The sequence below is a fragment of the Stegostoma tigrinum genome, chromosome 10, assembly GCF_030684315.1.
Source record: "Stegostoma tigrinum isolate sSteTig4 chromosome 10, sSteTig4.hap1, whole genome shotgun sequence".
Lineage (NCBI taxonomy): Eukaryota > Metazoa > Chordata > Chondrichthyes > Orectolobiformes > Stegostomatidae > Stegostoma > Stegostoma tigrinum.
In genome coordinates this window covers 9817723-9831469 of record NC_081363.1, presented here as the reverse complement: position 1 = coordinate 9831469, position 13747 = coordinate 9817723, and the positions used below count along the sequence as shown (strand labels likewise).

The 13747-nt window shown below is 38.5% G+C and overlaps 1 protein-coding gene across 14 annotated transcripts in view; it reads right to left on the bottom strand.

Moving 5' to 3' along the window:
- Window positions 1–662: 662 nt before the first annotated feature.
- ston2 (stonin 2) overlaps window positions 663–13747 on the bottom strand; it is a 156255-nt gene continuing 143170 nt past the window's right edge. For all 14 annotated transcript variants that reach the window (XM_059648973.1, XM_048537230.2, XM_048537235.2 and 11 more), the window contains 2 exons: window positions 4536–4738; window positions 663–2566 (listed from right to left, as the gene is read on the bottom strand). In XM_059648973.1, coding sequence (XP_059504956.1) covers window positions 2483–2566; window positions 4536–4738 — 287 coding nt within the window. In that variant the 3' untranslated portion in view covers window positions 663–2482. The remainder of the gene's footprint in view (window positions 2567–4535; window positions 4739–13747) is intronic.

Here is a 13747-nt window from a genome sequence, read left to right as displayed (position 1 = left end):
CAACCTGGTAATAGCCTATTGTACAGGTAATGCTTTTAGATAATAGTCTGCAGCTCACATTATGTTTTGACGTTGGAATTATTGAGTTTCTGCAGCACAACCATTTTAGTCTCACTCAGCAATGCTATCTTTAAAACAAAAATAAGTTTTCATTATTTCTGCTGCCTGAGCAAATAATATTTTGTTTAGAGACTCAAAAAATTATTATTTAGTTTTAAACATTCTGGCTTTGCATCCAAAACTGATCCCAGTATTTCTTCTTGAATAAATACACCCTTGGTATCTCAATATCCTTTCCAGTTTGCAGAATATACAAACCATAATCATGGAAAGTATAAACAAACTATAATATGTTGAAGGTTTTCCTGTAGATCTCACATACTTAACATTCTGTCAATTATGTCCTATTGTAAAAGTATCACATCACAGGACTCAAGCCATTTGTCTCAGGTATCTGTGTTGATGTATTGGGACAATTATCCTTCTCTACATAATAGACATATTTTTAATCGATAAGGGAATCAAGGATTACAGGGAAAAGGGGTGACGTGAAGTTAAGGATCATCATATCAGCCATTACCATATTACAAAGTGCTCAGCAGATTCAATGGACTGAATGGTCTAGTTATGTTTATCCAATCAGTCCCAGAAACCAACTCCCACATCCATACAAATTTCTCTTTTTCAAATATATCTAATTCTCTTTTGAAAGGATTAGATCGCATGTGATTCCACCATCCATTCCAGATCATAATTTTCTGTGGAAAGAGAAGACATTTTTCTTTCTGGCTCTTTGCTCATTTTCACATATCTGCATCCTCTGGTTATCTATTGTTCTATCAGTGGAAACATTTTCACCATATCAAAACTCTTCCAACCTAAAATTCTACTCTTACGCTTCCCATAACCTCTCTGCTCGAAGAACAAGTCTTTCTAGCCTCTCCACATAATCAAAGTCTCAGCTTCCTGATATTTTTCTAATGAATTTCCTTTGCACTAGCTAAAAGATTTAATATCCTTCCTCCAATTCCTTGTGCAATTCTAATAGAGAAGTCTTGCAACATTAGTGATATATTGTTAACATTACCAATACTTGTTCAACATTATTTTAGTCAAGCTATCTTACGATGCAAGTATCACAGTAGTCAATGTCTAACCTAAGAATGCTGTGACACAAGGAATCTGAATCCAATGCAGAAATTTGACATACATATTGCAGTTGTGTTTTCCTTCTCGTTCCCCTTACATTCACCTTTTGCGCTCTTGTACAATTCACCTGGTATCCTAGACATACTAATTTACAGTTTACATCCATAATTATCAGATCCTAGTACTGACCTATTTATTACAATTCGATTTTTAAAATTTAATAGATCGATAAAGATTTAATTTTCGTCATAGGAAAATAATTACCATAATTGCAGAAGTTATAGAGATTTAGCAACAATCAAAAAAACCCTTAAACAAGTGTTTTCTGTTGAGATTATTGATTGATTGTGTTTTTGACAGAAACTGGCAGCCTTCTAGACCTACTTAATTTGTGAATCAAGATACTGAGTAGTTCATAGTGAATTTCATAAATGCCACAAATTTGAGCTGATTTTTTTCTTTGCTAACCCAGAGATGCTGAGGCTAATTATAACACTGATGTAGAAGATAGATCAGCAAATCCACCTCTGACTGGGGCTTGGGCCAGTCCTCCTAGTTAGCGTGACTCAGAATTCCTGTCATGAGTATTTAACTAAGAAATCAGGGCATTGAGGAGCTGAAAGAGAATATTGGCAATAAAATCAAATAAATTTTGATTGCAGCTCTGCAAAACATTTAATTTTCACAATAAGTAGAGGATATATCTCATTGTTCCAAAGGCTATTCATTTTAACAATGCTTTTAAAAAAAAATTGATCAAGTGGTTTGAAAACTATCATCTTTCAGCAGAACAGAGGAATGAACCAGTGCATGTTTAAACATTTTTAGTTCATATCCATTTGAAAAAAAAATCCAGCAGAAAACCTCAATCTCAGACACACACTGAACAGCAAGGCAAGGGCAAGGAGGGCTGCTGAATACAAATGTGTGATGATTCTGTCCTTCTACCACCAAGACATGGGAAAACAACAACAAAATAAAGATCAATGTTTTACCCTAAAATGACTTGTATTCCCCACATTTTCCAACTCTGCTAAAGGTTCCAAGTACGCACAAGATTAAAAACAAAATTGGCTATGTGTTATTTGGTGAGAATGACCATTAAATCTGTTCAGAGGAATTGAATCCACATTTGTTCAGTCATCCATGTTCCCGTCACTGTATCTTGACCCAATCAAATTCATGAAATACTGAAATCAAAATTTTCCTTTTTGCTCTCTTCCGTGCTTGAAACTTGTATGATGGCAGCATTATGCTACTTGATATATTGATAGGTTGAATTTCCTTTGTAAAAGTACCAAGTTGATTATGTTGCCTCTGAATTTAGAAGGGTTCATTGATGAATGCACTCATTTGGATGATCGGTTTCTATAGTGTCGACGTTTGGAGCCTGAACCTTTTTCTGTTCCATTTCCACCTGAACAAAATTGAAATAGAAGCATCAGTGCAGATGAAAGGTTAGCACTGCTTTTAGAATTATTCCAAAATAAAAATCACATTGTACAAGTGCCAGCATAACAGATTAACACAATGGCTTCTGTCTTTGCCAAATAAGAAAACAAAATATACCAATTTTAAATTAATAATTCTGAAGTGGGTAGGCATATATGGAGAGGGATCTGGGTATATGTGAGGAAGTTATTGAGGGGTCAGATTGAGAATGCCGTTAATAAAGCATACTAGAATCTTAGGTTTTATTAATATGAGCATAGCGTACAAGAGCAAGGAGGTAATGTTGAACTTGTGAACAAGTTTGGCCTCAAACAGAGTTGCTTCCAATGTTGGCATTACACTTAAGGAAAGATATGAAGGCATTAGAGTCAGTGCAGAAAAGATTCATTATAAATGTTCCAGGGATGAGTAACCTCAGTAATGTGGATAGATTGGAGAAGTTGGTACTGTTTTCCTTGTGAAAGAGAATGTTGAGGACAGATTTGATGAAAGTATTCAAAATCAGGAGTCTGGATAGGGTGGGGATGAAGAAACTGATCCCACTATTGGATGTACTGAGAATGAGAGGGCACAGATTTAAGGTAATTGGCAACAAAAGCAATGGAGACTTGAGGATAAATGTTTTCAAACAGCAAGTGGGTTAAGATCTGGAATGTGAGTGGGGTGGAGGTAGATTCAGTTTTGGATTCAAGATGGAATTAAATTATTATCTGCAAAGGAAGAGTATGCAGGGTTATAGAAAAAAAACCCCAGGAATTTGCACTGCTCATTTAGAGAACAAAAGCAGACAAAATGGATAAATGGTATCAGAGATAATGGGAACTGCAGATGCTGGAGAATTCCAAGATAATAAAATGTGAGGCTGGATGAACACAGCAGGCCAAGCAGCATCTCAGGAGCACAAAAGCTGACGTTTCGGGCCTAGACCCTTCTAGGCCCGAAACATCAGCTTTTGTGCTCCTGAGATGCTGCTTGGCCTGCTGTGTTCATCCAGCCTCACATTTTATTAAAATGGATAAATGGCTTTTTTCTGTGTTGTAATAATTTTCTGACTTTAATGTTCTGGAAATGTGACATTTTCACAAATAGATTTAACTAGTAACTATTATCATTTGTTGCAAGATTAGGGTTTGAAAATATAAGAACACAGAAAGACTGATTTTCCCGTGGCTGACTCAAAACGGACAGCTAGGGATAGACAATGAGTGCTGGGTTTTGCCAATAATACCCAGATCCTGTGAATGAATAGAAATATTTGCAACAGATGTCTGGGAGGAATTCCATTGCGAAGAATGGGTTAAGCTTATTCTTTTATATTTTCGTTGCAATTTGCTTGAATGATTTATAGCACAGAAACCTTTGATAGGAATTTATATAGCATCAGCAATTCAGTAATGAACTTTAGTGGGGAAAGAAGCAATGGCATGGAGGTCAGAACTTTTTCATTTCTGAGGAAGGGTAACTCGACCTGAAACATTGACTCTGATTTCTCTCCACAGATCATGCTGAGCTTTTCCAGCAATCTCTATTTTCAGGCCTAGAGGATTTTTTTTGCTAGACTATTAATCCAGTGACCCAGGTCGTAAAAGAAACTGAATGATGATCATGAAACCATTGTCAATTGTCAGAAAAACCCATCTGGTTCAGTAATGTTCTTTAGGAAAGGAAACTGCTGTCTTTATCCAATCTGTCCTACATGTGACTCCAGATCCATAGCAATGTGGTTGACTCTTAACAGCCCTCTGAACAATTAGAGATAGGTGCTAAATGCTGTCCTAGTCACCGTTGCCACGTCTCATAAATGAATTTTTTAAGAAGCCTCACAGAGACAGAATTGGATGTGAGGGATTTAAGTTTGAGCATTTTGCAACTTAAGATATTGGTTCTTTTGTAAAAAGTGTTCATTTTTCAAAGAAAGTGAATATAAAGGGTACCTGATAACTGTAATGAGCTTTGTAAACAACCCATTTTCTCACTTCATTCTTATTGGCCACTCCAATTGATCTAACTGCTGCTTTGGATGCTGAAGCACTGGGCATGTCGAATTCCACATCCACATAGTGGACAAAACTAACAGGCACCTCCCGATCAGATCCCAGTTCAAGGTGGCAGTAAAAAGAATGTGGATGGCTTGAAGCTGAAGAAACAATTTTATTGGCATAATTAACATGACAAATTTTCCAGCATTTTAAGAACAGTAACTATTAACCTTTGCTGCACTGAATGCCAGTGCAGTCATTCAGTTATAAATAAACAGCTTGAATAAATGGTCATACAATATAGTTAGGCAATTTATTGCATAATGTTGTGACCTGCACAAGGTAAGTATTAATTAGGTTATATAAATGCAGGTGAAATTCTAGGTTTTAGCTCAAGATGTTTTGAAAAGAAGTCATATCAGACTTGAGATATTAACTTTGCTCCTCAGCTGCTGCCAGACCTGCTGAGTTTCTCTAGTTTCTCTGTTTTTGTTACTAAATATTTTAAGAACATTTTATTCATGTTTTATGCAAATTTATGCTACAGGAAGTAGTTGAGGTGAAGAATCTAAATGCATTTAGGGAAAAACTAGAGAAGCATACCAGGGGAAAATGTTACAATGGTAGATTTAGATGAGAAAATACTTAAGACATCCAAAGGGCATGGCATGGTTGGGCTAAAAAGCTCAGTTCTATATTATTTGTCTTCTGCAATCCATTTTGCAACCTTCAAGACTCAGCATGTACTTCTAACTTTCAAATTATAAGCACTGCCCATATATGTGGAGTTTTGGACAGCACATGCTGATAATATTTCTGTTGCCATCTGCACCTTTCCTAACATAGAACAGAGCAAAACAGCACAGGAACAGGCCTTTCAGGTCAAGATGTTGTGCCAAACATGATGCCAAATTAAACTAATCTGCTCTGCCTGCCAATCGCATATTCAAAAGCCATTTAAATGCCCTGCTACATCTGCCTGCACTACTATCCCTGGAAATGTGTTCCAGGCACCTAACAGACTGTGTAAAAAAAAATTCCCCTCACATTTCCTTTGAACTTATCCCCTCTTAAATGCATGCCCTCTAGTATTAGACAATTCAACTCTGGGAAAAAGGTTCTGACTGGCAAACCTATCTATGCCTCTCGTAATTTTATAAATTTTTATCCGCCTTTCTTCAGCCTCCACTTCTCCAGCCGAAACAATCTGAGTTTGTCCAGCCTCTCCTTGTAGCTCATACCCTCAAATCTAGGCAGCATCCTGGTAAACCGCTTCTGCACCATCTCCAAAGCCTCCACATCCTTCCTGTAATGTGGTGGCCAGAAGTGAATGCATTACTCTAAGTGCTGTTTCAACAAAGTTTTATAAAGCATCTTCTGATTCGTCTCCATTACCACACTTTATGCCTTGGACCATCATTTATTTTATCACTTAATGAGGTCTGCACTTCACATATTGACAGATATACCTTGTCTTTCCACTCTCTGCCTCCATTCCATACAATTGTACTAGGTTAGAAACTGTTAAGTCTCTGACAAAACAAAATCCAGAAACTAAATACTCAGCTGGTCTTGCAGCATCAGTGGAAAGTACAGCAGTTAACTGATCAGACGTCTTCACTTCTGAGGTTGGTAGCTCGAATTGAGGAATTTACCAAATTAGCAGACCCGCTTCATTTTAAAAGGTCCTTGTTTGATCCAATTTTAGTTCCTGGGATGGGGTAGAAGGCAGGATTGTGTTTGGGTGGGGGTCTGCCAATCCAGGAAACAGATCCTAGGTGGTCACTGGAGCAGGCAAGTGCCAAAGTGGGCTAGTTAGAAGGTCTAAAGTTGGCTGGCTGGGATTTTTTTAGAAGCTTTCTGGTTCCTCTAGCACTTAATCATGTCCCCAATCCCCATGTCGCACCATACCGGTGATACCCCCACCAACCGCAGCTCGAGTCAGTCAGTGATTTGAGTATGGGTCATCTTTTGTGATCTTGCACTTTACAGTAAAACCATCAGCAGTGGGAATGCTGGCTCAACCCAGGGGCATATAGACCAATTATAGGAATTTAACCACTGTCCCCTCTGACACCGTTAATGCAGAGCAGATCAGAAAAACTTTACCTTGAAAAATGTCATTTACCCTACTCGCCAGTATTGCCTTGTTCAATATTGATAATTCTTTTGTAACTGTGTTGAAATTACTACTTAGCCAAGATAGCAGTGTAGACAGAACAAAGATTAATGCTTTGAGTACAGTTTGTTCCAGTATACAGACAGTTCATAACGTCTAAAGGGAATACATATTAGGCAACAATCACTATTTTAGTTGATGGTTCACATTCTAGTTTAATTCAAATTTGCCATCTGCAGGCTCTCTCATCAGCACAGTCAGTGGACCTAGAATTTTGTTTGCTGAAGTCTGTAAAATTATTCACTGTCTTTTTCGATGACAACAACAATTTGTACTCATATAGCATCCTTGAAATATAAAAATATTCAATGGTCCTTCATGAACAAATACAGAAACAAAATTTCTCACTAGGCCCACACAAGGAAGCACGTGACTAAAAGCTTAGAGGAAGGTTTGAAGGAACAACTTAGAGAAAAGTGATCTAAAGGAGACAGATTTCGAGGGCTAAGGGTGTAGACTGTTGAAGTGATACCAACAAAGGTGGGGTGATTAAAATAAGGGAAACTCAAGCGGTCAGAATTGGAGGACAGCAGAGATCTTAGAGGGTTCTAAGGCTTGAGAAAATTACAGAAATAAGAGGACTGCTGAGGGCTTAGAGAAATTTGTGAATACGGATGCAAGTTAAAATCAAGGTATTGCCAGACCAAGACTCAGTCGACGTAAGTCACTGTGCTTTGAACGATTTAAACTAATGCAGGACATAGTTAGGGAACTGACTAAATGGGCATTGAGATACAAGTAGAAAATACTAAAGTAAATTTCAGCAGTATGTGCTAAGACAAGGGCTGAGTCTGGTGATGTTAGTAAGGTGGAAATGGTCATCTTGTTGATGGTGCAGTCAAAATTACATCTTATTGTCAAACCCGATGTCGAAGTTGCAGACAGTCTGGTTAAAACTTCAGCATGCGATCAGGCAGAGGGACAGAGTCACTAGAGGGGCACTAAGGATGATTGCTTTTATCGGCTACAGAATAGTTCTATTCATCTATGACTACTTGTTGGACAACAGCATGTCAGATGAGAGACATTGAAATGACAAAAATGGTGATAGTGAGGTTGAGCTGGATGTCATTATTATATGTATGAAACCTGATATTTTGTTTCAGATTATTTTGCTGGACAGGCAGTTTATGGATGGAATTTCTTGTCAAAAAACAATACTCATTGATACACATTTGGAACTGTAATACTGAAAAGCAATGTTTACATGGATCTTTTAACAGCCATGTGCTTTCCTCATTTGATGGTTTGATGTACTTAAAAGAGAGGAAGTGGTGCAGTGGGAATGTCACCAGATCACCAATGTTTTCTTGGAGTGTTGTGAGACTTTGAAACTCTCTGCTCAATTTGTAGAGCAAGTGGAGTCATTACATGTTTTTAAAGCAGAGGTTAATAGATGCATGTTGGGCTTGGGAAATGCAAGCTATCAGGAATAAATGAAAATGAGGAATTCAAAACACAGGCAGACAAGCCATAATATCACCGAATAGCAGAGAAAGCTCAAGGGATCAAATAACCTACTTCTCTCCTATTTCATAGGTTAGTATATACTACCCCATTGACAGAGCAGAATTATCAGAGGTGGCACAATGGTATATGGTAGTGAGGTAGTTGCCCTGGGAGTCATCAACATGGACCTCAGACTCCTTGGGTTCAAAGCATCATAGAGATAGAGAGTCACAGAGTCATGCAGCATGGAAACAGACCCCTCAGTCCAATTCATTCATGCCAACCAGGTTTCCCAAACTAAACTAGTTCCATCTGCCTACAATTGGTCCATATCCCTCTAAACGTTTCCTGTTCATGTACCTGTCCAAGTATCTTTTAAATGTTGTTACAGTACCTGCATCTACCACTTCTTTTGGCAATTCATTCCACTTGTAAACCATCCTTATGTTGCCACTTAGATTCCTTTTAAATGTTTCCCTTCTCACCATAAACCTTTGCCTTCCAATTTTGAATTTCCCTATCCTAGGGAAAAGACCCTTGCTATTTACTTTATCTATGCCCCTCAGGATTTTATAAATCTCTATAAAGTGACCCTTCAATCTCCTGCACTCCAGCAAAAAAAGATCCAGTCCATTTAGCCTCTCCTTACAATTCAAACCTTCCAGTCCTGATAACATCCTTATAAATCTTTTCTGCACCATTTCCAATTTAATAATATCCTTCTGCTAGCAGAACGATTAGAATTGTACACAGTGTTGCAAAAGTGGCCTTACCAACATCCTGTACAGCCACAACATGACATCCCAACTCCTCTACTTAATGCTCTGACTAATGAAGGCAAGGTAAAACCTTTTTACCACCCTGTCTACTTGTGACGCCACTTTGAAGGAACTCTGCACTTGAACCCTTAGATCTCTTTGTTTGACAACACTTCCCGGAGCCCTAACACTAACTGGTCAAACATGCACAAAGAAACCTGTTAATCAATGCCTACCACACTCCCTCTCCTTAGCCGTGAATGAGCACACACCGATGTTGAACATTACATGGGGAAAAAAAAATGAAGGCTACCAAGAGCACAGAATGTACCTTTGGATATGTACTTCAATGTCCATCACCAAGAGTGACTCGGGTGACTTGTTAGTGATATTACTATAGAATTTAGCATTCAGCTTTAAAGTGAGAAACTGGGATCAGAAACTATGCTAAACTTAAATAAGGCTATTGACAGGGGAATGAGACAGTAGAGTTGGCTGGAATTTTTATTCACTCATGGAATGTTGGCATCACTAGCTGGGCCAGGATTTATTGCCCATCCCTAGTTTCTCTTGAGAAGGACGTGGTAAGCTGCTTTTTGAACCACACAGTCCATGCAGGCCCACAAATGCCTTTAGGGAGGGAACTCCAATAAACAGGGAAGGGGGGGGGGTTAGCAGAAAAGACAAGCTGTGGAAGAATAGTAGACATTTAAGAAGCTAGTTCATGCTCACAGCAAACATATATTCCAGTGAGAAAGACGGACTCTAGGAAGGGGAGAAGCCAACAACCAAGAAAATTATATTATCAAATTGAAAAACAAACATATAACTTGACAAAGATGAGTGGTAAACCAAAGAATTATGAATGACTAAAAGTAAAGACAAAATGAGAATAAACAGGAAGAAAATAATTTATGAGGGTGAACTAGAAGGTAATTTAAAAACAGAAGGAAGTGCTTCTGTAAATGTGTAAAAAGGAAGAGAACAGGCAATAGTGAACCTAGTCCTTCGAAAATAAGTCTGGAGAAACAATAATGCAGAACTAGGAAATGGCAGAGGAGTTGAATAAATACTTTGCATCAGTGTTCACGATATAGGAAAATGGAACGTTGGTCTTTATTTTGAAGGGAATGGAATATAAAGATAGTGGATGCTGGAAATCAGATTGCTGGAAAAATTCAGCAAGTCCGGCAGTATCTGTGGAGAGAAATCAGAGTTAATGTTTCAGGTCCAGCAACCCTTCCTCAGAACTGCAAGTTCTGCCAGTTCTGAGGAAAGGTTGCTGGATCTGAAATGTTAATTCTGATTTCTCTCCATAGATGCTGCCGGATTTGCTGAGCTTTTCCAGCAATTTCTCTTTTTGTTTATAAAAGTAGGAAGACTTTTAGAAAAAAATACAAGGTACTAATCAAACCACGGCTGGAATACTGAACAGTTTTGGCCCCTTATCTAGGGAAAGATATACTGGCATTGGGAGCTGTCTAGAGAAGGTTCACTAGGCTGATACCAGGTATGTAGGGACTGTCTTATGAAGACAGGTTGAGTAGGTTGGCCCTATACTCATTGGAATTTAGAAGAATATGGGGTGACCTTATTGAAACATACAAGATTCTGGGGTGATTTCACAAAGTAGATGCAGAAGGATTGTTTCTCCAGCAGAAGAATTCAGGACCAGAGGGTTTAACCTCAGGATAAGGGGTGACATATTTAAGATAGAGATGAGGAGGAAATTTTCTCTCAGAAAGTAGTTTAATCTGTAGAATTCTTTACTGCAGAGGACTGTCAGGGATGAAATGTACAGTTTATTCAAGGTTGAAGTAAGACAGCTTTAGGACAATCAAGGGTAATAAGGAAAAGGCAGGATAGTGAAGTTGAAGATTATCAGATCAACCATGATCCCATTGAATGGGAGAACATACTTGGTGGATTGAATGGCCTACACTGGCTTCTACATCTTAAGGACATTAATGGCATTTCATAAATTACAAATAATCAAGGGCCTTAAGGGAGGTGGGGAGGAAACACAATTACTATCATGAGAGAAAAAGTATTTCAGACACTAATGAAAACAAAGGTTAATAGATCTCCTGGACCTGTTGGTTTGCATCCCAGGATTTTAATTTGAGTAGCTACAGGGATAGTAGACGCAGTGGTAGTAATCTTCCAAGAATCCTTAGATCTGGGAGAAGTGTCAGAGGACTGGGAAAATGCCAATATAGCACCCTTATTCAAAGAGACAAGAAACTCTAGCTTAACAACTGTCGTTGGGAAGATGTTACAGTATATCATAAAGGATGTATTAGCACAGCATTTAGAAATACAGCGCACAATTGAGCAGAATCTGCCAGGCCTTATCAAGGGGAAATCATGCCCGATTAACTTGTTACAGTCGTAAGGACCTTTTTATTTTTCTGTATTTCTGATTGTAGACTGATATGTGGGTCCAGGCCTGAAACGTCAGCTTTTGTGCTCCTAAGATGCTGCTTGGCCTGCTGTGTTCATCCAGCTTCACACTTTGTTATCCTGATATGTAAAAAGCACTGTTTTAAAAACCAAGTGATGACAATTCTTTGAGGAAGAAAAAAGGTTAGGTAAAGGGGAACCATTTGGATTTCCAGAAGGTTTTCAATAAGGTACTGCACATAAGGCTACTTAATAAGATAATGTCACATGATTTTGAGGGCTGTACATTAGCATAGATAGAGGATTGGCTAACGAATAGAAATCAGAGTTAGGATAAAGGGGCCATTTTCAGGAGTACCATAGGAATCAGTGCTGGGGCCACAATCATTTACAATATATTAATGACTTGAATGACAAAAGTGAATGTGTCATCACCAAGTTTGTGGAAGATACAAAAATAGGTGGGAAGGCAAGTGGTAAAGATGATAAAAAGAGTCTAAAGAGGGATAGAGGCAGAAAGCTGCTACAGAGAGAGGAGTTTGAAAGCCTTCATGCATGAATCACAAAAAGCTAGCATCTGCATTCAGTGGGTAATAGGATCGAAAAATGAACTGTTGGCCTCTATTTCAAAGGGAATGGAATAAATAAATAAGGAGGCCTAAAACTAAGCAAACCACTAGGCAGACTACAACTGCAGTGCTGTGTATAGTTTTGGTCTCATTATCTATGGAAGTATGCATTAGCATTAGATACAATCCAGAGAAAGTTAACCCGGTTGATTCTAGTTACGGTTGGATTTCCTTATGAAGAGAGCTCGAGCAGGTTGGTTATACTCACTGGCATTTAGACGAATCGGAGAAGACCTTATTGAAGTACACAAGATTCTTAGGAGGCTTGACAGGGTGGATACAGAGGGATTGGTTCTCCTTGTGAGACATATAGTCTAGGACCAGAGGGCATAATCTCAGAGCAAGGCGTTGCCCATTTATGACAGAGAGGAGGAGGGTTTCTTTCTCTCAGACGGTAATGATTCTAAGGCTTTCTTCATTGTAGAAGGCTGCTACATAATGTGTGAATGAGAAAAGACTGAGCATCACATTGCAATTTTAATACAGATTCTGGAGAACGGAGGAATCTTCAGAATGAAATGGGTGGACAGCAACTGTCAGCAATGTCTTACAAAGAAATAAGCAAGTTTGAAAAGGGTGCTTGGAATTTTAATGATGATAGATCGAATATAATAGAATAGAAGTTCTTTAAAAGTTATATGTTGATTTTTTTAAATTAATAGGGAATCTGTTATTACATAATATAGTCAGAAGAAATGCCTGAGATTACTGGAATGAGGGAACAGGAAATTGATGTATTAATTAAAGGTTAATTGGTAATGAATTGGTTATACAAATATGGGGAGCTAGTATTTGAGGCGGGTGTGCCTGTGTGAGAGAGTTCTATGGTGAGTAGTTAATTAAAATAACACTCTTACTAAAGTGCAGACATGGACTCAATTTAAAAACAGGTATCTTCTCATGTATAGTCATAAAAAGCTATGCTACAATAAGAATTCAGAGGCTGGGAATACCATAAGACCATATGACATAGGAGTGGAAGTAAGGCCATTCAGCCCATCAAGTCCACTCCGCCATTTAAATCATGGCAGATGGGCATTTCAACACCACTTCCCTGCACTCTCCCCATAGCCCTTGATTCCTTGTGAGATCAAGAATTTGTCAATCTCTGCCTTGAATACTGCAGTAAATAGCTCAGCTCCTGCCTCTCGAAGGACAGTCAGCTATTTACAATGCACATCTTCCTGGGTTTCTGGATTAATAGCAATAATTCCGTGAGGCCATCACCTCAGTTGTGGCCTGACCAGTAGTTTAGAGAGTTCTGGCATAACCACCCTGCTCTTGTGTTCTATGACACAATTAACAATGACAAGTGTCCCATATGCCTTCTTAATTACTTGCCCTGCTATTTCCTAAGGTCCTACCACTCATAGCATAATCCCTTGACTTCTTACCCTTCACAAGTGCATTACCTCACATTTTTCCAGGCCAAATTCCATTTGCCACGGCTATGTCCACCTGACCAGTCCATTGATGTCATCCTGCAGTTTACAGCTATTCTCCTCTCTATTTACTACCTCACCAATTTTTGTCACCTGCGAACTTCTTGAACATGCTCCCTACATTTAAGTCCAAATCAGTAATATGCACCACAAACAGCAAAGATCCTACAGATGCTGCAGTCACAGAAACATCATTCTACCATCACCCTGCCTGCTTCCTATCTCTTAGCCAACCTTGGATCCAACTTTGTTACTGTGGAGGATCCAATGGGCCATTACTTTCAAAGAATCATGCAGTACAAAATCA